The sequence below is a fragment of the Rhincodon typus genome, chromosome 36, assembly GCF_021869965.1.
Source record: "Rhincodon typus isolate 14 chromosome 36, sRhiTyp1.1, whole genome shotgun sequence".
NCBI lineage: Eukaryota > Metazoa > Chordata > Chondrichthyes > Orectolobiformes > Rhincodontidae > Rhincodon > Rhincodon typus.
The window spans coordinates 23,649,810-23,673,607 of record NC_063367.1 but is presented as its reverse complement, the minus strand read 5'-3'; the positions used below and the strand labels follow the sequence as shown (position 1 = coordinate 23,673,607).

General features: G+C 43.9%; 2 protein-coding genes across 4 annotated transcripts in view; one reads left to right on the top strand and one right to left on the bottom strand.

Annotated features, from left to right (window-relative positions):
* fam189a1 (family with sequence similarity 189 member A1) overlaps window positions 1-23,798 on the top strand; it is a 335,517-nt gene that overhangs the window by 40,867 nt on the left and 270,852 nt on the right. The gene's annotated exons all lie outside the window — the stretch shown is intronic.
* LOC109923156 (threonine--tRNA ligase 2, cytoplasmic-like) lies at window positions 214-11,194 on the bottom strand. 3 transcript variants are annotated; one of them, XM_048617241.1, is made up of 4 exons: window positions 10,941-11,194; window positions 3,793-3,847; window positions 3,155-3,253; window positions 214-2,060 (listed from the first exon to the last, which is right to left on the bottom strand). In XM_048617241.1, exons 1-4 carry the CDS (start codon window positions 11,051-11,053, stop codon window positions 1,791-1,793), a joined length of 537 nt encoding a protein of 178 aa, XP_048473198.1. In that variant the 5' UTR covers window positions 11,054-11,194; the 3' UTR covers window positions 214-1,790. The 3 variants fall into 3 exon arrangements, with proteins under 3 accessions (XP_048473198.1, XP_048473196.1, XP_048473197.1); XM_048617239.1 differs by lacking the exon at window positions 10,941-11,194 and having other exon boundaries at window positions 214-1,520; window positions 1,894-2,060; window positions 3,793-4,474; XM_048617240.1 differs by lacking the exon at window positions 10,941-11,194 and having other exon boundaries at window positions 214-762; window positions 1,894-2,060; window positions 3,793-4,474.

The window sequence follows — 23,798 nt, the reverse complement described above, 5'->3', positions numbered from 1 at the left end:
TGACCATAAGATAGAAAGACCTATTGGGTATTTTTCCAGAAAATTAAATACTCATCAAAAGATATATTCCATAAATTGAGAAGGATACCTTGAGCTTGGTGTTTGCATGACAACATTTCAACATTTATATTGCCAGTAATGTGTACGAGACAATTGTATATACTGATCACAATCCCTTAAAGTTTTTGGAGACATGTAAGCACAAAAATTCCAGACTGTTTATATGGAGTTTATTATTGCAGCCATTCAATGTGAAAATTATACATGTGGCAGGATGAGAAACGTAACCGCCAAAGTATTGTTATGGCTTTAATGAAGAAAAATGGAGCCGTTGGGTGGCGGGAGTAAAGGGATGAAATAGATTATAGCAGTGAATGTTTGCACGCTTACAGTCAATATAATGTACATGTATTGTAGTGTACTCATCCAGCAAGACTAAGGGTTTTAAAAATGAAGCCATCTTCGCATATGGAGGATTCTTTTTTAAAGGGGCGGAAGTGTGACGATGCTGTCATCAGGTTATTTTGTTTTGAAGAGAGGATGTATGGCAGAGGCTCTGAACTGGCTAAAGATGACTTGAGTTTTTTTTTTTTTAAAACAGCCTGAATGGGTGCAGCCAGCTCTCTCAGATCCAGCTTTCTGGGTTTTGGTTTTTTTTCAGTAACATCAGAACATATTGGGGTCTCAAAAGAGTTGGCAGCTTTAGTGAATGTCTCTTGGCTGCTACTCTCTCTGAATCTTCTCTTGAAGCTTTGTTCCTTTCTGGATTGGAAAACTGCATGTGAGAATCTGTGCCTGAATTTTCTTTTTTGCGAATGGTGTTACTAATATTGGAACAGTTAATGAGGAATAGTTTCTCTATCTATTATTCTGTTAAGTTTCCCATCTGCGAAGTTATTCTAAATTCCTTCTTTAGTTGTACTTTAACTACACTGTTTAAATGAACTACACTGTGTTTTGCTTAAAGTCGGGTCTGCCATTTTAAAATATTTTTGAGGGGGCCTGATCTGGTTCATAACACCTCATCCCTTCAACTCCAAGATGGCGGCAGAGTAGCAGCGCTGAGCCTGGGGCTTGTCCGCTCCCATCTGCTTTCTTTTATTTTTTTGCTTTTGCTCTTTCTCTTTAAAAACTGGAGAGTGACCGGTGAAGGAGGCGGCATCCAGTGGCAGTGACAGCAATGCTAGGATGAACCGGACATAGCTCCATTCCAGCCCAGGGTCACCTGGCAAGCGAGGAGGTCCCAGGCTGACTCTCCCAGTGCAAACTCACAGGCTGAGCCGAGGCTCCAGGTCTGCAGCTGGCCCAGCTGCCAGAAAGAGCAGAAGTGCTGGCGGAGGACTCCGCTGATCAATGACTGGTGCAGCATCTGGAGGAGCATCGGCTGGGGAACAGAAGGTACGTAACCTGCGCCCATGGCCCCAGCTCAGACATGGCAGTCACAATTGTGGCATAGGCGGAGGCCCATAACGAAGACCCCAGAGCCCATTACAGAGACCCCAGCTGATGTCAAGCAACAACTGGAGGAGCAGCAGAGGAGGAACAAGATGAAGACAGAAAGTAAAATCTTGCATTATATTGTGACTCAAGTTAGCACCGAAACATGGCAACACTATGTACAACACGCAAAAGACACTTTTCACAGTATTTTTAAATACATGTGATAATAAATCTAAATCTAGACATATAGCTCCTCATCCTTTGCAGTCAGCACCCAGCCTCAACAGGTGTACATAGATCCACAGTATCTGCTTGACTCCAAGGACATTAGAACAACAACAAAGACTGCCTCACCATGACTTATGTTCATTACAAACTAACCTCTGAACATCTCTTCCAAAAAGCAGACAAATTTGTAATATTCTAATAGTAGCCCAAGTGTTTAACACATACCAATGACCGGGGCAATTCATGGGTTTCAGTGCAAATACCTCCTTCTCCACCTCAAAGCTAAACATGTTCTCACGGTAGTGCTGCCAGTGGCCAGACACTTCCCACAGCCGACTGCTGTAGATATTTGGAGAGATCACTTCAGTGAATCCACGTCTATGATACTCCTCCTGTAACAGATATAGATCAACAGTCAACAACAAACTTGCATTTACTTGCACCTCCCATGACATCAGGGAGAACTTTTGAAGCACATGGTTCTAAAGATTGCAAACTATAAATACAGCAAAACTCCACAAAATAGCCATGCGATTAAATACCACAATCTGTTATTGTGACACCATTAGAAAAATAAACATTTTCCAGGGTAAAATGAAAACATGTTCATATGACATGGGCATCACTCAAGACCAATATTCGTTACCTATCCTTACTTACCCACATGAAAACTGCAGTGTGCCGCTTTTGAACCACTTACGCTCACCTCACGCAAGTAATGGTGTTGTTAGGGAGGAAGTGCCAGGATTTTAACCCAGCTAGAGAACTAAAATGATAATTCCCAGTCAGGATGGTGTGTTGTTTGGAAAATGTGAGATTTGCATATGATGGTGCTCTCACATACCTATTGCCCTTGTCTTTCCACATGGTAGAAGTCATTTGTCAAAACGTACCATGCTATCTTTCACATCCTACCAGAGGGGGCAAGGCAGGGTTACAATGTAATGCATTGTCCAAAGATCAGCACCTACGACTGTGTAGCAATCCCTCACAAATGAAATGTCAACCTGCATTTTGTGCTCAACTTCTGGAGCTGGAACCCATGACCTTCTGATTCAGAAAAGTGCTATCCACTGAGACAAGCTGACTGGTATCAACTGCCACAGCACAAGCTCTTTAATAGATAGCTTTTGCCTCCATTTGCTTAATGCTCTCCTCAAGAATCAAGTCTCACCATCCTCACTTACAGCCCTAAGAAAGCATTGTTACTCATAGGAGTCCAGGTAGCACAAGTCCACATATTATTTTAATGTAAATCATAGCTGGAGCACATCTTGTTCAGAACTAAACAAAGGTGAGTGGAAATACCCAGGAGTAGCATTTACTGATCATTTTTCTTCCTTAAATCCATTAGCAGAGGCTTTTCATTTCTGAGCACAAACCAGAGGAAGCTGTTCTTTATACTTGCGTACGTTACCCCACCTCCATGATTTCTAAAACAATATAAACTGTTGGTGTTCAATTGATGTATGAATATGGCCAATACCTGTATAAATGCTGTTAGCGTGTTGTAAATAAAAGCTCCTCTTGGCAGAAAGAAACAGCTCCCAGGGCTGAGCTCATGGAAGAAAAACAATTCTTGCTCCTATAATGCACATGGCAGTAAAATGAGGGTGAGAAGCAATGCACAATCCAGTCAAAAACTGGTCAAAGAATCTGGTCTATACTAGGACTACAGGAACAAAAACAAAGTTGTTACTCTTTTCTTTCCGCCCCACAGTCGATGTCTACTTTCAGCAATTCATGACAGTTTACTCAGGCCTATGCTTGTTTTATGTATGCATGGCTAGAGCTACAGCAGCCACATTACTAGCCCCCTCAGAGTGTGAGAAAAGATCTCCAGCACACAAACTAAGGGTAAATTTAAATATGGGAACCCTCAAAGGACAGTGCTTACACGAGCGGGGTGGGGCAGAAAGCAAACTAATTGTTATTAACCTTCAATGAGTTTGTTGAATAGAACCTTTACCGTAACATCAATTTCAGAGACCATAGTTAAATGAAAAACGGATGAAAATCAGTTCAATCATTTCTTACAATGTTCAATAGTTTGGTCTTCAATGCACGAAACTGCCCCAACCTGATAAACAGATTATTTTATGAATGATTGCAATTAAGCCTTACCTTCAGTTTGTTGACCCTCCAGAACTGACCTGAAATTATTAGGATCATAAGTAACCTAGAAAAAAAAATCATTGGGAATTGAAGTATTACCTCCCCTATTTTCTGAAGGAAGCTTTGTTTATTCGTTATAAAAATTTTGCAAACTAAAATTAATGTGAAGATCAACAAAACCCCAGGCCTGATGACCTGCCCGAGAGTCTTAAAAGCAGCTGCAGGGAAAGTGGGTGCTTTGGTTATAATCCTCCAAAATTCCATAGATTTTGGAAACGTACCACAAGGTTGTTGCAGATGTAACCCCTCTATTCGAGAAAAACAAGAGGAGAAGACAGAAAGCAGGAGATTGTGGGTTAGCCTGTTTAACATGTCATTTGAAGATGTTCGCAAGATACTCAGGAAATTATAAAACAGTTAGAGAAATATTAACCTGGTTACGTGAAAGGGAAATAGTGTTTGACAAATTGATTTGAGGATGTAAGCAGGGTAGGTAAAGGGAAACCAATAGATGTAGTCTATTTGGATTTCCAAAAGACACATGATAAGGTGCCACTTAAAAGATCATTGCACAAGGTAAGAAGAGCTCATGATGTTCAGGTGACATATTATTCAGTCACAGGACACAAAAAGAGAGCCTTCGGTCCAACTTATCCATGCCAGTCAAGTTTCCCAAGCTAAAATAGTCCTACTTGTCTGTGTTTAGCCCATATCCCTCTAAATCTTTCCTATTCATGTACATGTCCAATCGTCTTTTAAATGTTTTAACTGTACCTGTACATACCACTAGCAGCTCATTCCACATACAAATCACCCTCTTCATGAAAATGTTGCCCCTCAGGTCCCTTTTAAGTCTTTCTCCTCTCATCTTAAAAATATGCCCTCCAGCTTTGAACTCCCCCAACCTAGAGAAAAGACCTTTGGTATTCATCTTATCTATGGCCTTCATGATTTCATAAACCTCCAGAAGATCACCCCTCAACCTCCTACATTCCAGCAGAAAAGGTCTCAGCTTATCCAGCCTCTCAGAGTCAGAATCATACAGCATGGAAACCGACTCTTCAGTATAATTAGTCCATGTCGACAACGTTCCCAAACTAAACTATTCCCACTTGCCTGCATCTGTCCCATATCCCTCTAAAACCTTCCTATTCATGTACTTATCCAAATGTCTTTTAAATGTTGTAACTATAACCGTATCTACTCTTGCAGTTCATTCCACACACAAACTGCTGTGTAAAAAAGTTGCACATCATGTCCTTTTTGAAGTTTTCTCCTCTCACCTTAAAAAGATGCCTGCTAGTTTTGAACTCCCCCACCCTAGGGAAAAGATTCTTGCTATTCACCTTATCTATGCCCCTTGTGATTTTATAAACCTCTATAAAGGTTACCCCACAACCTCCTACGCACCCATGCAAAATGTCCCAGCCTATCCAGCCTCTCCTTATAACTCAAACCCTCCATTTCCGGCAACATTCTGGTAAATCTTTGCTGAACCCTCTCCAATTTAATAATATCCTCCTTATAACAGGGCAACCAGAACTGTACACAGTACTCCAAATGGGGCTTCACCAACATCTTGTACAACCTCAACATGATGACTCAACTCTTATACTCATAGGTCAGAACAATGATGGCAACTGTGCTAAACACCTTTTTAAACCACGATGTCTACCTGTGATGCAAATTTCAAAGAATTACGTACCTGGAGCCGAGGTGTCTCTATTCAACAACACTACGCTGCACCCTACCATTAACTGTATAAGACCTGACCTTATTTGTATTATCAAATTCCAACACTTCACATTTATCCAAACTAAACTCCATCTGGCGCTCCTCAGTCCACTGACCTAATTGATCAAGGTCTCTTTATAATCTCAGATAATCTTCTTCACTGTCCATTATACCACTGACTTTCATGTCATCTGTAAACTTACCAACCATGCCTCCTATATTCTCACCCAAATCGTTTGCATAAATGATAAACCAAAGTGGGCCAGTACTGATCACTGTGGAACACTGCTGGTCACAGGCCTCAGGTCTGAAAAACAACCCTCAACCACCACCATCTGTCTCCTACCATTAGACCAGCTTTGTATCCAGTTGGCAAGCTCTCCCCAAATCCTCTGTGATCTAATGTTACTAATTAGTCTACCGTGTGGAATCTTATTAAAGGCTTTAAAGTCCACGTGAACAACGTCTACCGCTCTGCCCTTGTCAATCTTTTTGGTTACTTCCTCAAAAAACTCAAGCACATTTATGAGACATGATTTCCCTTGCACAAAACCATGCTGATTATCCAAATCCATTTAAATCATACCTCTCAGAATCCCCTCCAACTTAACCACCATCAACGTTAAATTCACCAGTCTCGAGTTCCCAGGCTTCTGCTTGCAGCCCTTCTTAAATAAAGGCAGAACATCAGCCACCCCCAGTCCTTGGGCACCTCACCCATGGCTGTAAATGATACAAATATCTCTGTTAAGGGGCACTGCAATTTCTTCCCTAACTTCCCACAATGTCCTGGGATACACTTGATCAGGTCCTGGAGATCTATCCACCTTTCTGTTTTTTTAAGACCTCCAGTACTTCCTCTTCCGTAATGTGGACCATTTTAAAGACATCAATACTTATTGCTCTCAGTTCCCTGGCATCCATGATTTTCTCCATAGTAAAAACTGATGCAAAATATTCATTTAGTATCTCTCCCATTTCCTGTGGTTCCACACAGTTGATCTTGTTAATGTTTATGAGGCCCTCTTCTCTCCCTCGTTGCTTTTTTGCCCTGAATGTACTTGTAGAATCTCTCGGGATTATCCTTAATCTTACTTCATAGCCCCTTTTTGACCTCTTGACTACCTCTTAAGAATGCCCCTACACTCCTTATACTCTGCAAGAGATTCACTTGATCCAAGTTGTCAATACCTAATATGTGCCTCCTTCTCATTCTTGACCAGAGCCTCAATATCTATATTCATCCATTGTTCCTTACTCCTACCAGCCTTACCCTTCAGCCTACCAGGAACATAATGCCTCTCAACTTCCATTATCTTGCTTTTGAAAGCCTCCAACTTGCCAGTTGTCCCTGTACCTGCAATCAGTCCACTCCAATTAACTGTTCAAAGTTCCAGTCTGATACTGTCAAAATTTGCCTTACTCCAATTTAGAACTTGAACTTTTATACATGTCTTTTCCTTTTCCATAAATATTTTAAAACTGATATAATTATGATCATTGGTCCCAAAGTGCTCCCCCACTACCACTTCAGTCACTTGCCTGCGTCATTTCCCAAGAGAAGGTCAAGTTTTGCTCCTTCTCTAAAAGTACATCTACATTAAAGGTTTTGAGAAGATTTGTAGCGCGGGTTGTGGATGAGGTTGTAGACATGCTCGCCAAGCCGGTGAGTTTGGTTGCAAATGCTTTATCACCTTCCTAGGTAATATCATCAGGGCGCTCCCGGTGAAACATCAGTGTTCTGTCCCGCTCGTTATTTATATGCCTTGCCTTGCTGGGGTGGTTGGTATTAATTCCGGTTTTGTTTCTCAGTGGTTTGTACACAGGGTCTAATTCAATGTGTTTGTTGATGGAGTTCCAGTTCGAATACCAGGCCTCCAGGAATTCCCTGGTGTGTCTCTGTTTGGCTTGTGCAATTATCGATGTGTTGTCCCAGTTGAATTTGTGTCCCTCGTTGTAAGTGTGTAGTGAGACCAGTGAGAATTGGTCATGTCTCTTGGTGGCTAGTTGTTCATGCATCCGTATAGTCAATTTTGTTCCGGTTTGGCCTATGAAGCGTTTCTCACAGTCCTTGCATGGTATTTTGTATATTACCCCAGTTTTGCTGGTTTTGGGTATGGGATCCTTTATGTTAGTCAGGAGCTGTTGTAGGGTGGTTGTCGGTTTATGGGCTACTCTGATACGTAGGGGTCTGAGTAGTCTTGTGGTCATCTCTCATATTTCTCTGATGTACAGTAAGGTGATAAGTGATTCCAGTCATGTTCTGGCATCCTGTTGTGGTCTATCTCGGAGGTAACTGCAGATTGTGCTTTTCAGGTATCCTTGAGAATTTATAAGGTGAGTGTGAACAATGATAGAAGCTACTGGTTAGCGAAGTTAGATCATATAGGATTTAGGGAGATTAGATACTTGCCAATTGGATACAAAATGGGCTTGACAGTAGGAGACAGAGGGTGGTGGTGGAGGAGGAGGGCTGTTTTTGAACTGGAAGCCTTTGATCAGTGGTATTCCACAGGGATCGGTGCTGGGTCCACTGTTGTTTGTAATTTATATAAAAGTGGTTAGCACTGCTGCCTCACAGGAGTGGGTGTGATTCCAGCCTCAGGCAACTGTCTGTGTTGTGTTTGCACTTTCTCCCTGTGTCTGCATGGGTTTCCTCTGGCCGCTCCAGTTTCATCCTACAGTCCAAACATGTGCTGGTTAGGTGGACTGGTCATGCTAAATTGTCTGTAGTGTCCAGGGATGTGCAGGTTGGGTGGATTAGGCATGGGAAATGCAGGGTTATAGGGATAGGGCAGAGGTGTGGGTCTACGTGGGATGCTCTTCGGAAGGGCGGTGTGGACTCAGTGGGCCAAATGGCCTGCTTCCACACTGCAAGGATTCAATGACACGGATGAGAAAATAGAAAGCATGGTAAGTTTATGAATGACACCAAAATAGGTGGTGTAGTGAACAGCAAAGAAGATTAGCTCAGAGTACAATGGGACTTTGATCAGATGGAAAGAGAAGTGGCAGATGGAGTTTAATTTAGCTAAACGTGAGGTGTTGCATTTTGCTAAGGCAAACCAGGGCAGTTCTTACGCAGTTAATGGTAGGGCCCTGAGGCGTGTTGTCAAACAGAGAGACCAAGGAGTTCAGATACATAGTTAATTAAAATTTCCATCACAGGTAGACAGAGTGGTAAAAATGGAGTTCATTGCCTTCATTGCTCAGACCATTGAGTACAGGAGTTGGGACGTCACGTTATGTTGTACTTGACATTGGTGAGGCCACCTTTGGAGTGATGAATACAGTTCTAGTCACTCTGCTAATAGGAAGGAAATTAAGTTGGAGAAGGTGCAGAAAAGATTTACAAGGACGTTACTGGAACTAGAGAGTTTGAGTTAAAAGGAGAGGAAGGAGGAGGTTGACAGGTATGTATGGAGGCTTGTAAAATCATGAGGATTATGGGATAAGATGAATAGCAAAGGTCTTTCCCCTAGGGCTGGAGAGTTCAAAATTAGAGGGCATAATTTTAAGACAAGAGGAGAAAGATTCATAAAGGGGTCTACAGCAACATTTTCTCACAGAGGGTGGTTCATATCACAGAGTCATAGAGCTGTACAGCATGGAAACAGACCCTTTGGTCCAATTTATCTATGCCAACCACATATCCCAAAATAATCCAGTCCCATTTGCCAACATTTATCCCACATCCCTCTAAACCCTTCCTGTTCACATACCCATCCAGAAGCCTTTTGAATGTTGTAATTGTATCAGCCTCCACCACTTCCTCTAGCAGCTCACTGCATACATGCACCACCCTCTACATGAAAAAGTTACCCCTCAGGTCCCGTTTAAATCTTTCCCCTCTCACCTTAAACCTATAACCCTTGGGGAAAACTCTTGGCTAATCACCCTATCTATGCCCCTCATGATTTTATAAATTTCAGTTATGTAATCCCCTCAGCCTCCAATGCTGAAGGGAAAATAGCCCCAACCTACTCGGCCTCTTCCTCCAAACCTTCCAACCCTGGCAACATCCTTGTAAATCTTTACTGAACCCTTTCAACCTTCACAACATCCTTCCTATAGCAGAGAGACCAGAATTGGTTAGGCCACTTTTGGAAAACTGGTCTCAATGTCCTGTACAGCCGCAACATGACAACCCAATTCCTATACTCGACGCACTTACCAATAAAGACAAGTGTACCAAATGCCTTCTTCACTATTCTGTCTACCTGCCACTCCACTTTCAAGGAACTATGAACCTGCACTCCAGGCCTCTTTGTTCAGCAACAATCCCCAGGACCTTACCATTGAGTGTATAAGTCCTGCCCTGATTTGCCTTTCCAAAATCCAGCACCTCACATTTATCCAAATTAAACTCTATCTCCCATTCCTCAGCCCAGCGGCCCACCTGATCAAGATCCTGTTGTAGTCCGAGGTAGCCTTCTAGCTGTAAACTACAACACCAATTTTGGTATCATTGGCAAACTTACTAACCATTCCTATGTTCACATCCAAATCATTTGTATAAATGACAAAAAGCAATGGACCCAGCACTAATCCTTGTGGCACACCACTGGTCACAGACCTCCAGTCTAGAAAAACAACGCCCCACCAGCACCCTCTGTCTAATACCTTCAAGCCAGTTCTATATCCAAATCAGAGATAGTAGGAACTGCAGATGCTGGAGAATCCGAGACAACAAGGTGCAGGGCTGGATGAACACAGCAGGCCAAGCAGCATCATAGGAGCAGAGAGGCTGACGTTTCGGGCCTAGACCCTTCATCAGAAAAGGGGGAGGGGAAGGGGGTTTTGAAATAAATAGGGAGAGAGTGGGAGGCGGATAGAAGAGGGATAGAGGAGAGGATAGGTGGAGAGGAAACAAACAGGTCGAAGAGGCGGGGATGGGGCCAGGAAAGGTGAGTGTAGGTAGGGAGTTAGGAAGGGGATAGGTCAGTCCAGGGAGGACGGACAGGTCAAGGGGGCGGGATGAGGTTGGTCGGTAGGAGATGGAGGTGCGGCTTGAGGTGGGAGGAGGGGATAGGTGGGAGGAAGAACAGGTTAGGGAGGCAGGGACGAGCTGGACTGGTTTTGGGATGCGGTAGGGGGAGGGGAGATTTTGAAACTTGTGAAATCCACATTGATACCATTGGGCTGCAGGGTTCCCAAGCGGAATATGAGTTGCTGTTCCTGCAACCTTCGGGTGGCATCGTTGTGGCACTGCAGGAGGCCCAGGATGGACATGTCGTCTGAGGAATGGGAGGGGGAGTTGAAATGGTTCGCGACTGGGAGGTGCAGTTGTTTATTGCGAACCGAGCGTAGGTCTGTTTCTGTGCTGTATGACCCTACATCGTAGATTTCTCACTCAAGTTGGAAAACAGGATTATGCGATCTGGAGAAATGAGAAGACTGCCCCCTGAGTGGATCACCGCTACCTGGGCTTCGGACCCTCTCTCCTGCGGCGATGACCAGCTACCGGCCGTTCCCTTCCCCAGCTCGGCCCGAAGGCTGCGCTCCAGATGCAGCCGCCGGTATTTGAGCTTCTCATTCTCCTCTCTGAGGAAATGCAGTTCCGGACCGCCAAGCACGTCCTCACATTCCCTCTGCAGCTGCTCCAACGCAGTACTAAGTTGGCGCAACTGCATCTCCTGTGAAGACAGGCGCGACTCAAGAATCCACACAGCCGCCATTGCGCCGCCGGCAAAGTACAGCCGTATTAACCGCTGCCGGCACGGCGCAACCGCACTAAGCACCGCCGGCACGGCGCAACCGCATTATCCGATGGCGTTAGTGCGCAAAGGGTATTGGAATGAATTACTCGATGCCGGAAATCAGAAACAAACACCGGAATCTCTGGAGAAATTCAGTAGGTCTGGCAGCATCTGTGGAGAGAAAGCAGAGTAAAGGTTTCAGGTCCAGTGACCCTCCTTCACAATAAAAGGAAAGAAAGCATGCGAGAGAGGATAAGCCCTGAGCAAGAGTCCTCATGCAGCCCTGCTACTGTGCATAGGTTCACAGAGGAGAAGGAAACAGTATCCAGGACTACAACCTCCACTTTCCTGGCTAGACCCTTATGGCAGACAAGAAACTTGGTTACAACCCTTTGATGCTGATAAGGCTATCACAACTGAGTTAAAGGTTGCTAAAGGGAGGCTCAATATTGTGTGAGGAAAGGTGCAATGTCGGAAATATCATGTTTTCAATACCCTGGGCAAAGTGCAATTTCTCCATGTGCATGAATGTTGTCATGACTGTGATGTAAGGAGTACGCTGGAAATCAAGCTGCACTTCCCCATGAGCCACACCAAATGTGTAAAGATCTTGTGTATATACACAAGAATTGTCAATTTGTTACTCCTTTTAACATTTAGAATGAAAGACACTATCGCCAGGTTCTTTCAATAAACTCCAAAAATAATTTGTTTATAAGAAACATACTTATTCTTTCGACAAATACCGTAACTTTTTTTAATCATTCATGGTTTGTGGGCATCACTGGCTAAGCCATCATTTATTGCTTATTCCGTGATAACTGGTTAACAACTTAAGTACTAAGCAAACAAGGTGTAGAGCTGGATGAACACAGCAGGCCAAGCAGCATCAGAGGAGCAGGAAGGCTGACGTTTCAGGCCTAGACCCTTCTTCAGAAATGGGGGAGGGGAAGGGGGTTCTGAAATAAATAGGGAGAGAGGGGGAGGCGGATAGAGGAGAAGATAGGTGGAGAGGAGACAGACAGGTCAAAGAGGCGGGGATGGAGCCAGTAAAGGTGAGTGTAGGTGGGGAGTTAGGGAGGAGATAGGTCAGTCCAGGGAGGACGGACAGGTCAGGGGGGCAGGATGAGGTTAGTAGGTAGGAGATGGGGGTGGTGCTTGAGGTGAGAGGAGGGGATAGGTGGGAGGAAGGGCAGGTTAGGGAGACGGGGACAAGCTGGTCTGGTTTTGGGATGCAGTAGGGGGAGGGGAGATTTTGAAGCTTGTGAAGTCCACATTGATACCATTGGGCTGCAGGGTTCCCAAGCGGAATATGAGGTGCTGTTCCTGCAACCTTCGGGTGGCATCGTTGTGGCACTGCAGGATGCCCAGGATGGACATGTCGTCTGAGGAATGGGAGGGGGAGTTGAAATGGTTCGCGACTGGGAGGTGCAGTTGTTTAGTGCGAACCGAGCGTAGGTGTTCTGCAAAGCGGTCCCCAAGCCTCCGCTTGGTTTCCCTGATGTAGGGGAGGCCACAACGGGAACAGCGGATACAGTATACCACATTAGCAGATGTGTAGGTGAACATCTGCTTGATGTGGAAAATCTTCTTGGGGCCTGGGATGGAAGTGATGGGGAAGGTGTAGGGGCAGGTGTAGCACTTCCTGCGGTTGCAGGGAAAAGTGCCAGGTGTGGTGGGGCTGGAGGGGAGTGTGGAGCAGCCAAGGGAGTCCCGGAGAGAGTGGTCCCTCTGGAAAGCAGATAAGAGTGGGGAGGGAAAAATGTCTTTGGTAGTGGGGTCGGATTGCAGATGGCGGAAGTGTCGGAGGATGATGCGTTGGATCTGGAGGTTGGTGAGGTGGTACGTGAGGATAAGTGGGATTCTGTTTTGGTTGTTAGTGCGGGTAGGGGGTGTGAGGGATGAGTTGCAGGAAATGCGGGAACACGATCAAGGGCATTCTCAACCACTGAGGGGGGGAAGTTGTGGTCCTTGAAAAACGTGGACATCTTAGATGTACGGGAGTGGAATGCCTCATCCTGGGAGCAGATGCGGTGGAGGTGAAGGAATTGGGAATAGGGGATGGCATTTTTGCAGGAAGGTGGGTGGGAGGAGGTGTATTCTAGGTAGCTGTGGGAGTCGGTGGGATTGAAATGGATATCGGTTTCCAGGTGATTGCCAGAGATGGAAATAGAGAGGTCCTGGAAGGAGAGAGAGGTATCAGAGATGTCCAGCTGAACTTAAGGTTGGGGTGGAAGGTGTTGGTGAAGTGGATGAACTGTTCGAGCTCCTCATGGGAGCAGGAGGCGGTGCCGATACAGTCATCAATGTAACGGAAGAAGAGGTGGGGTTTAGGGCCAGTGTAGCTACGGAAGAGGGATTGTTCCATGCAACCTACAAAGAGGCAGGCATAGCTTGGGCCCATGCGGGTACCCATGGCCACCCCCTTTGTCTGTAGGAAGTGGGAGAAATTGAAAGAGAAATTGTTGAGGGTGAGGACGAGTTTTGCTAAGTGGATGAGGGTGTCAGTGGAGGGGGACTGGTCGGGCCTGTGAGACAGGAAGAAGCGGAGGGCCTTTAGGCCATCTGCATGGGGAATGCAGGTGTATAGGCACTGGACGTCCCTGGTAAAGATGAGGTGTTGGGGACTGGGGAATTGGAAGTTTTGGAGGAGGTGGAGGGCGTGGGTGGTGTCACGGACATAGGTAGGGAGTTCCTGGACCAAGGGGGAGAAAATGGAGTCGAGATAGGTGGAGATAAGTTCGGTGGGGCAGGAGCAGGCGGAGACAATGAGTCGGCCAGGGCAGTCAGGTTTGTGGATTTTGGGAAGGAGATAGAAGCGGGCGGTGCGGGGTTGGGGAATAATGAGGTTGGAGGCTGTGGGTGGGAGGTCACCTGAGGTGATGAGGTCCTCCCACCTCAAGCCCCACTCCCATCTCCTACCTACTAACCTCATCCCACCCCCTTGACCTGTCCGTCTTCCCTGGACTGTCCTATCTCCTCCCTAACTCCCCACCTACACTCACCTTTACTGCCTCCATCCCCGCCTCTTTGATCTGTCTGTCTCCTCTCCACCTATCTTCTCCTCTATCCATCTTCTATCCGCCTCCCCCTCTCTCCCTATTTATTTCAGAATCCCCTTCCCCTCCCCCATTTCTGAAGAAGGGTCTAGGCCTGAAACATCAGCCTTCCTGCTCCTCTGATGCTGCTTGGCCTGCTGTGTTCATCCAGCTCTGCACCTTGTTATCTCAGATTCGCCAGCATCTGCAGTTCCTACTATCTCTAAGTACTAAGCAAACCTATTCCCCCTTGACCCCATACACCCACATCCTACATAGACGAGACAACATAGTGCTGCCGAGATATCATGAGTTTGTAAAAACCTTTTCGCTCTCTTGTTTCCAAAAGAAACATATGATACAGCCTCACCAACCGAGAAATATCCAAATAATTCCATTCATCCTGACATCCCCATGGTTAATCTGGTGAATCTTGGAGGATAGGATGGAGTAGAAAAATACACCAATGGGTCAGTAGCCTATTTCTGTGCCGTAAAAAGATAACACTTATACAGTTGTCTTCACCAGAGCTTCTGAAAGTGCTTTAACAGCCAAGGAATACTTTTACTGAAGTGCAGTCACTGTTGTAATTCAATACAGCAGTCAACTTGTGCACAGCAAGCTCTCTCAAATAGCAATGTGCTGATCACCTTTTAATCTACTTTTTGTTTTTGCTGACTGGGGGCTAAATCTTGGTTAGCACTCCTTTCACTGTAGCCAAACATGTCATACTAGTGGCATAAGGAAACTGCAGCAAGATTATAAATAGTGCAAGTGAACATTGGTCTGGCAGATGGAGTACAATGTTGATAAGTGTGAAGTCATCCATTTTGGTAGGAATAACAGCAAAATGGACTATGTTTTAAATGGTAAAAAATTACAGCACGCTGCTGTGCAGAGGGACTTGAGTGTCCTTTTGCATGAATCGCTTAAAGTAGGATTGCAGGTGCAGCAGGTAATTAAAAAGGCAAATGGAATTTTGTCTGTCATTGCTGGAGGGATGGAGTTTAAAAACAGGGAGGCTATGCTGCAGCTGTATAGGGTCCTGGTGAGGCCACACCTGGAGTACTGTGTGCAGTTTTGGTCTCCTTACTTGAGAAGGGATATACTTGCACTGGAGGGGGTACAGAGGAGATTCACTCAGTTGATTCCAGAATTGAGAGGGTTGGATTATGAGGAGAGACTGAATAGGCTGGTATTATACTCATTGGAATTTAGAAGAATGAGGGGAGATCTTATAGAAACATATAAGATTATGAAGGGAATAGATACGGTGGAGGCAGGTGAGACTAGGACTAGGGGGCATAGCCTCAAAATAAAGGGAAGCAGATGTAGGACTGAGGTTAGGAGGAACTTCTTCACCCAAAGGGTTGTGAATCTGTGGAATTCCCTGCCCAGTGAAGTGGTTGAAGCTACCTCGCTGAATGTTTTTAAGGCAAGGCTAGACAAAATTTTCAACAGTAAAGGAATTAAGGGTTATGGTGAGCGGGCGGGTAAGTGGAGCTGAGTCTCAAAAAGATCAGCCATGATCTTATTAAATGGCGGGGCAGGCTCGAGGGGCCGGATGGCCTACTCCTGCTCCTAGTTCTTATGTTCTTATGTTCTAACATGTTTTTGACATAGTGCAAATGATATATAATGATTGAACGCCTATGCCATCACATGTCTCTGAAGCATTTTCTTCACCTACCACTAGGTCCAGATGCAGCTCTAATATCCACAGCTGAGATAGAGATAGCCTGCCAATTACTGGCAAGGGGAAGAATGAGTGGCAGGGCTCTGCTGGAGTTTTCTCAGATGAAACTCCTGGAATGCCTGGCTGGCATTCCTCCTTCAGATAGGTATCCAATCACACCTTCCTAACATGTTGAAGTGAAAGGGCATCTGGAGGGAAGGCATCTCTCACTTCATTTCCCCTCTTGCCCTGTCTTTGATACTGTCCATCCATGGCTACTGCAACAGAGTACAGTTCTGAATCCACTTTGTGATGTGCTAGACCTGTAATCAAAAAAAATTTCATTTCAAAAATACTAAATAATTAACAGGAAAAGTTCGGTTGGGGGTGAGGGGGCACAGTCGTGGAATGATGGAGAAATGGAGAAATAGTGTGAGCTGACGGGTTGCATCCTGGGACATCAAAGGAAGTAGCTACAGAGAAAGTGGATGCAATGGCAGTAGTCTTCCAAGAATTCTTAGACTCTGGAGAGCCCTAGAGAATTGAAAAACTGCCAATGTAACACCCTTATTCAAAAAGTTAAGTAAATACCAATTAATAACATCAGTTACTGGGAAAATATTAGAATGTAATATGAAGGATGTACTAGCAGAGCTTTTATAAATACATAATACAATCAAGCAGAGTCAGCATAGTTTCATGAAGGAGAAAGTATGCCTGAAAATTATATTAAATTCCTTTCAGGCAGTAACAGGCAGGATAGATAAATGAGAACCATTGGCGTAACATATTTGCATTCCCAAAAGAAATTCAATAAGGTACCACACGTAAAACCTCCCAATAAAATAACTGCCCATGGTGTTGTGGGTAGTATATTAACATGGAAAGAGGTTTAGCTAATTCAAAGAAAGAGGAAAGCTGGGATAAAAGTGGCATTTTCAAGATGTAACCAGTTACTACACAACCTGTAACTAGTGGAATGCCATAGAAATCATTGTTGGGGCACGATTATTAATAATATATTAATGACAGAAGTAAATGTACTTCAACAAATTTGGTGGAAGACATAAAAGTATGTGCAAAGGCAAGCAGTGAGATTGACATAATGATTCTATAGTGGAACGTGGATGGTCCAGAGAAGATTCACTAGGTTGAGCCCAGATATGGAGGGACCATCTTATCAGCAAAAGTTTAGTGGGTTGGATTGCACTCAAAATATGAAGAATGGGAGGCGACCTTATTGAAACAGACAAGATTCTTAGGGGACTTGACAGGATAGTTGCAGAAAGATTCTTTCCCTTTCTTTGAGAGTATAGGACCAGTGAACATAATCACAGCATATAGGTTGCACATTTAATATAGAGATGAGGAGGAATTTCTTCTTTGAGAGTAGTGAATCTGTGGAATTCTTTAATACAGAGGGCTGTTAAGGCTGTGTTGTTAAGTATATTGAAGGCTGAATTGAACAGATTTTTAATCAGAAAGAGAATCAAGGGCAAGATGGAAAAGACAGGAAAGTGGAGTTGAAGATTATCCAGACATGATCTCATTGAACAAATATAACCAAAGAACTATGGATGCTGAAAATCTGGAACAAAAACAGAAATTGCTGAGAAAACTCAGCAGGTCTGGCAGCATCTGTGGAGAGAAAACCGAGTTAACGTTCTGGGTCCAGCGACCCTTTTTCAGAACTGATTGTAACTAGGAAAACGTTGGCACATATGCTGAAGATAGGGTGGGGGGAAGGGGGATGAGTTAACGATAGGTGGAGATGAAGCTGACAATGGGATAGTTCTGGTGGTAGCCCATGTGATGACAAGGCTTGGTGTGTGGGGGTTAGGGTAAGGACATGGGAGAAGGTTCTCAGGCCCTAACGTTATTGAACTCAGATTTAAAATTAACAATTGATCGAGCATTAACTGCTGTTTATAGAAGAGAGTTCCAAACCGCTACCACCCTTTGTTTGTAGAAGTGCTTCCTCACATCTCTTCTGAACAGTCTAGCTCTAATTTTTAGACCATGGCCCAAGTTCTAAAATCTCCAACCAGAGAAAATTGTTTATGTACCCTGTCTTTTCCTGTTGATATCTTGGAGACTTCAATCAAATCACCCTTTAACCTCCTAAATTCTACAGAAAATCGGCCTAATATGTTTTTTTTTATTCATTCATGGGATGTGGATATTGAGGCTAGGCCACTATTTATTGTCCATCCCTGGTTGCCCAGTGAGCAGCTAGATGTGAATGACATTACTGTGGGTCTGGAGTCACATGCAGGCCTGACCACGTAAGAATGGCAGTTTCCTTCCCTAAAGGACAGTGAACCAGATCAGGTGTTCCTCATAATTTCTCCTCAAACCCCTGAAGTCTAACTATTATTCTTGTAAACCTATGTGGTACTCCTTCTAAGGCTAATATATCCTTCCTAAGATTGGGTGCCAAGATCTGCTCACAGTACTTCAAGTGGTTTTGTAAAACCAGAGTTTTGTAAAACTGCATCACAAATTCTGCCTCCTTATACTTCAGTCCTCTTAATGTAAAGGCTAGCAGTCCATTTGCTTCCCTGATTTTTAAAACATCTTTTTGTAGCAGTTTAAAGATCTGTGCATCTGAAACCCCAAGTCTCTTTGATACCCCTCTGTATTTAATTTCATACTGTAGTGATTGTAAATAGGTCAACCAGGTGGACCTCATAGAATGAGTTCCCTGACTGGTGCTGTTAACCTGGTCCAATCAGGGAACCCTGGCTGACCGATATGAACAGGCATGTCAGAGGTTCTGCTCGCACTGAGAGCTGGATCTGTGTCAAGGACTCTCCACGTGTAAATAAAGGGTGACTTGGTGATGGGATACCGGCCTCTGTGAAGTTGGTTTAATACCATCTTGAAAGTACCCGGATGAATCCTTTTTCAGTTCAAAATGGATAAACTCACACCTGCTTATGTTGAAGTCCATCTGCCAAATTTATTCGGTCAGTCTATCAATATTACTTTGTAATCTTCTGCAAACGTCTATGCTGTCTACAATGCTACCAGCTTTTTGTCATCAGCAAATTTGGATATATAACTTTCTTTGTTATTAATAAATAATGTTAATAATAACACAGTTCTTGTGGGACACCACTAGTCATGACGTGCCAATCTGAGTACCTACCCATTATCCCTACTTTCTGTCACCAGCCATTTAACTAGTTTCCCAGCCATGTCGGTAATCCGCTATCAATTCTGTGGGCTTCTATCTTCATTAACAGACTATTATGTGAGATTTTATCAAATGCCTTCTGGAAGTCCATACAACTAACATCCATAGACATCCCACTGTGAATGGTGGTGGACAATTAAACAACTCAATGAAAACCAAAAGAATTGTGGATGTTGTAAACCAGAAACAAAGGCAAAAATTGCTGGAAAACCTCAGCAGGTCTGGCAGCATCGGTGGAGAGAAATCACAGTTAACAATTCTGAGGAAGGGTCACTCGACCTGAAACTTTAACTCTCATTTCTCTCCACCGATGCTGCCAGAGCTGCTGAACTTTTCCAGCAATTTCTGTATTTGTGTCCAATGTTTGTTTCCTTGTTATGCTACTGTGCATATCTGTTTATATATATAATTTTAATGAATAAAGTATATTTTCCAATTTAACAAAAGGATTCCACTTAAACCAATCTGGGACCAATGTTGTACTAGAAAGACTAAATAAGGTGGTCACAAAGACATTAAATCAATAAATGGGGAGGTGGGCTCTAGGGAAGGCAATACTGTTTCAAAAACAACTAACAGGACAAAGAGTAAGGAAACAGTCAGGAATCCTACTTTAGGTACAACATGTAATGGCAAAACTATAAGAAGTATTTTGATTAAACTGGAAGAAAGAAATAATAAATATGAATAAAGCATCAATGCTGCGGGACAGGTTACGGTGTACGGCCAAAATAAGAGTTCTACATACAAATGTGTGGAGTGTAAGGAATAAATTAAATGAGCTGCAGGCACAATTTCAAACTGGAGATTATGATATAGTGGCCATTACTGAGACATGATTGCAGGATTGGGAACCAAATATTACAAGGTTATAATGTTTGAGAGGGTGGAGTAATCTTACTGATTAGAAACAAATTTCAATGGAGAAGGAGGATCTAATGAGTGGAAAGCATCCAGTGGAGCTGGTATGGATGGAACTGAGGAACAATAAAGGATCTAAAATTGTAAGAGATTTTTTGTGTAGAGCCCTTTGTAACATCTCTGAGGTGCTAGAATTTAAAATGCAGAAACTAGGCGGGTGTGTAGCAAAGCCATATTATTTTAACTTTAATATAGATTTGGAGAGGCAGACAAGCACCTGTCAGAAAGGTTGTGAATTTCTGGAGTGTGTCCAAGATAGTTTCCAACAGCAATATGTCCTGGATGCAATAAGGAGACAAGCATAATTGGATTTAGTAATGAGTAATGAGTAATGAGCCAGATGTCATTTATAACCCAACTGTGCTTGAACATTTATGATGAAGTTATTAGAACATGATCGAGTTCAATGTAGCATTTGAAAGTGAAAAGCACAAATCAGCTACTAGAAGTTTTGACTTAGGTAAGCCTGTCTTTAATGAGATGAGACAGAAACTGTCCACTGTACACTGGGAAATCTGCTAATGGTTCAAATAACTGAAGACCAGTGGAAGATGTTCAGAACCAGTTTATACCTCTGAGAAGGAAAAGAACCGCTTCACAGAAAGAAAAAATACAGCCAAGGGCAACTGAAGAGATGAGGGACAGCATAAAAATAAAAGAACAAACACAGATGAGGTGTGTGTATGGAACGAACTGCCAGAGGAGATAGTGGAGGCAACTACAATTACAACATTTGGAAGGCATCTGGATGGCTACATGAATAGGAAGGATTTAGAGGGCTATAGGCCAAATGCTGGCAAATCAGACTACATCAGTTTAGGATATCTGGTTAGGGGGGACAAGTTGGACTGGTGGGTCTGTTTCTGTGCTGTAAAACTCTATTACTCCATGAATGGGAAAGATACAAAGATCAGCAAAGAGCTGCAAATCAGCTTCTAAAAACTACTAGAAGGGATTATGAAAGGAAATGTGCAAGGGATATCAAAATCAATAAGAAGAAATTTTAAAGTTACGTAAAGAGGAAACGGGTGGTCAAGAGCAATCTTGGCCCACTAAAGACTGAAAGTGGGGATATTGTCAATGACTATGGGACTGCAAGGCGTAGATTTGATCTGCTAGTTATGAGGTTGCTCAACTCCTCTCTATTGTTTGCTGCTTCTGCTGTTAAACTCTCTGTGTAGAATCACCAGGTTGTCACCTCACTTCTAGGTATGTCTGTTGTTGCTCCTGGCATCCCTCTTCCACCTTTCATTGATTCAGGCTGGATCCTGTGGCTTGATGGCAATAATAGAGTAGAAGATATGCTGGGCCACGAGATTGCAGATTGTATCTCTTTATACTCTTTTCAAAACACATGAATAACCAACAACCAAATTATCAAAATTGACAAGTTTATAGCCACTTAAAGGGGTACTGTTATTGAAAACAAATCTTATAGGATCATAGAATCCCTACAGCATGGAAGCAGCCATTCAGCCTACACCAACCGTCCAAAGACCATCCACCCAAACCCACCTCCCTCCTCTATCCCCATAATCCAACACTTCCCATGGCTATCCATCTAGCTGCACATCCCTGGACGATCCACCTTCCCTGCATATCTTTGGACTGTGGGAGGAAACCCACGCAGAGAATATGCAAACTCCACAGTCACCCGAGGGTAAGAACCCGGGTCCCTGGTGTTGTGAGGCAGCAATGCTAACCACTGAGCCACTGTGTTGCACATTAAAACTTCCTTCCCTATCAGGGAAGGGCAGTTTAAAAAAAATCTAAATTAAGATACCACTCCCTGGGCTAATGAAGCACTCCAATCCTTGCAACACTTACTGATTGGCAGAAGTTCTCAAATGTACCCCTTCTCTAGGGAGACCGTGGCGTTGGTCACTTTACCACAGAAGAGAGCAGGGAGTCAGTACCAAAAAATCCCCCTCCACTTTTCAGACCATGGACCTTGGCCATCTTGGCCAGGCCCACTTTTGGATCCTCTGACTTTCCCACTCCATCATTGACGGGTAACAACATGGAAGGCCTGGTCTTTCATGTGACAGGCAGAGATACTAGACAGAATATTAATATCAGTAGATGTGTTCAATTAAAACTCCAGTAATGCCTTCCAATTGCATTTCATTAAACACAATTGATTTATAATTAATAATTGGCCTCTGTTAATTGGCCTCAGTTGAGTAACCCTTCTGCCCAATTTGCATGGGTGGGATGGTGCCAGCAATTTGACATGCTGGGTGATGGCAGTAGCCTTGGTACCTGCCTAATTCCATATTTGGGTGGCACAGTGGTTAACACTGCTGCCTCACAGCATCAGGTACCCAGGTTCAGTTCCACCCTCCAGTGACTGTGTGGAGTTTGCACATTCTCCCCATATCTGCGTCGGTCCCCTCCAGGTGCTCCAGTTTCCTTCCACAGTCCAATGATGTGCAGGCTAGGTGGATTGGTCATGCTATATTGCCCATAGTGTTCAGGGATGTGTAGGTTAGATGGGTCTGGGAGGGATGCTCTGAGGGTCAGTGTGGACTTGTTGGGCTGAAGGGCCTGTTTCCACACTGTAGGGATTTTATGATCTATGTAATGACACACCACAAGGGCAGGTGAGATTTGACACTAAACTGTGCCTCAAGAGCCCTGACAGAGATATTTTAATCAACCTGTTCAGACATACAATGACACATCTCTGGGCCAGGTGGCACTTGAACCCAGGTCTTCTGGCCTAGATGTAGGGACACTAACACAATGTCACAAGACCCCGCCAACCCAGCTTGATGTTTATTTCCCCAAAAATTCTTTTCACTTTCCTGTATCATAGTTCAGTAATAGTGTCTATGGATCCTTTGTACTCCCAATCCTTTTACAGAGGACAGTGGAGAACTGGTGGACAAGTTAACCTTTTCTATTTCCCACATTCTCCTCAAAACTGTAAAGATCTGATTCAGGCCAGGCTGACCAAAAGGCGCAGATTCTTGTTGTTATGAGTACAACTTAATCAATCAGTGGTGAGTGAGAATGATTTAAGTTCTCTAACTTGTCTTAATCCTCTTACCCATTGAGCAGAGAGTGAGATCAGTGCGTTTGGCTGCTTCAGCCTCTGTGTCAGAGATCTACCATCAACACATCCAACAACGTGGCACTCATGTCAGCTGCCAAACAATGTATATTTTAATTGCTGATCAGTATATCGCTAAAACCCACAAAAAACTTGTTGTTTCATTTCTAAGTGACTGCATGTCCTGTAACACTACACTGTGTTGATTGGGCAAACAAGACAGGAAAAACAAGCAGATATAATGGGTACAGCAGAGGAACATTAGACTGCTGAGACATCACCATGAAAGAGTCCAGAGAGAGCTAGATATCAGCAAAATCCTACTGCAACTGGTGAATCACAAGGTATTCTCTATGGCAGAGTACCAGGAAATCATGTCCCACAACTGTCAACGACAATGGACAGAAGTTTTCATGGAGAAAGGTTGTTTCAAAGGTCCCCATGCATTCTCTTTCTTTTGTTCTGCCTTAGAAGATGTCTGTTCCACTTTAGTTCCATGCTTCAGGCTGAATGGTAAAGGTGAGAACTTGGCTGTTCAATAATCATAGATAGTAGGAACTGCAGATGCTGGAGAATCCGAGACAACAAGGTGCAGGGCTGGATGAACACAGCAGGCCAAGCAGCATCATAGGAGCAGAGAGGCTGACGTTTCGGGCCTAGACCCTTCATCAGAAGGCCCGAAACGTCAGCCTCT

Bases quoted from the DNA above. Each gene is read 5' to 3' on its own strand.
- LOC109923156 (XM_048617239.1), bottom strand. From the start codon at position 4,155: ATGTTAAACAGGCTAACCCACAATCTCCTGCTTTCTGTCTTCTCCTCT. The intron at 3,254-3,792 runs GTAAGGCTTAAT...TGTGCATTATAG, and splicing joins GGAGGGTCAACAAACTGAAG to GAGCAAGAATTGTTTTTCTT. The intron at 1,521-1,893 runs GTATGTGTTAAA...CTGCTCCTCCAG, and splicing joins ATGAATTGCCCCGGTCATTG to TTGTTGCTTGACATCAGCTG.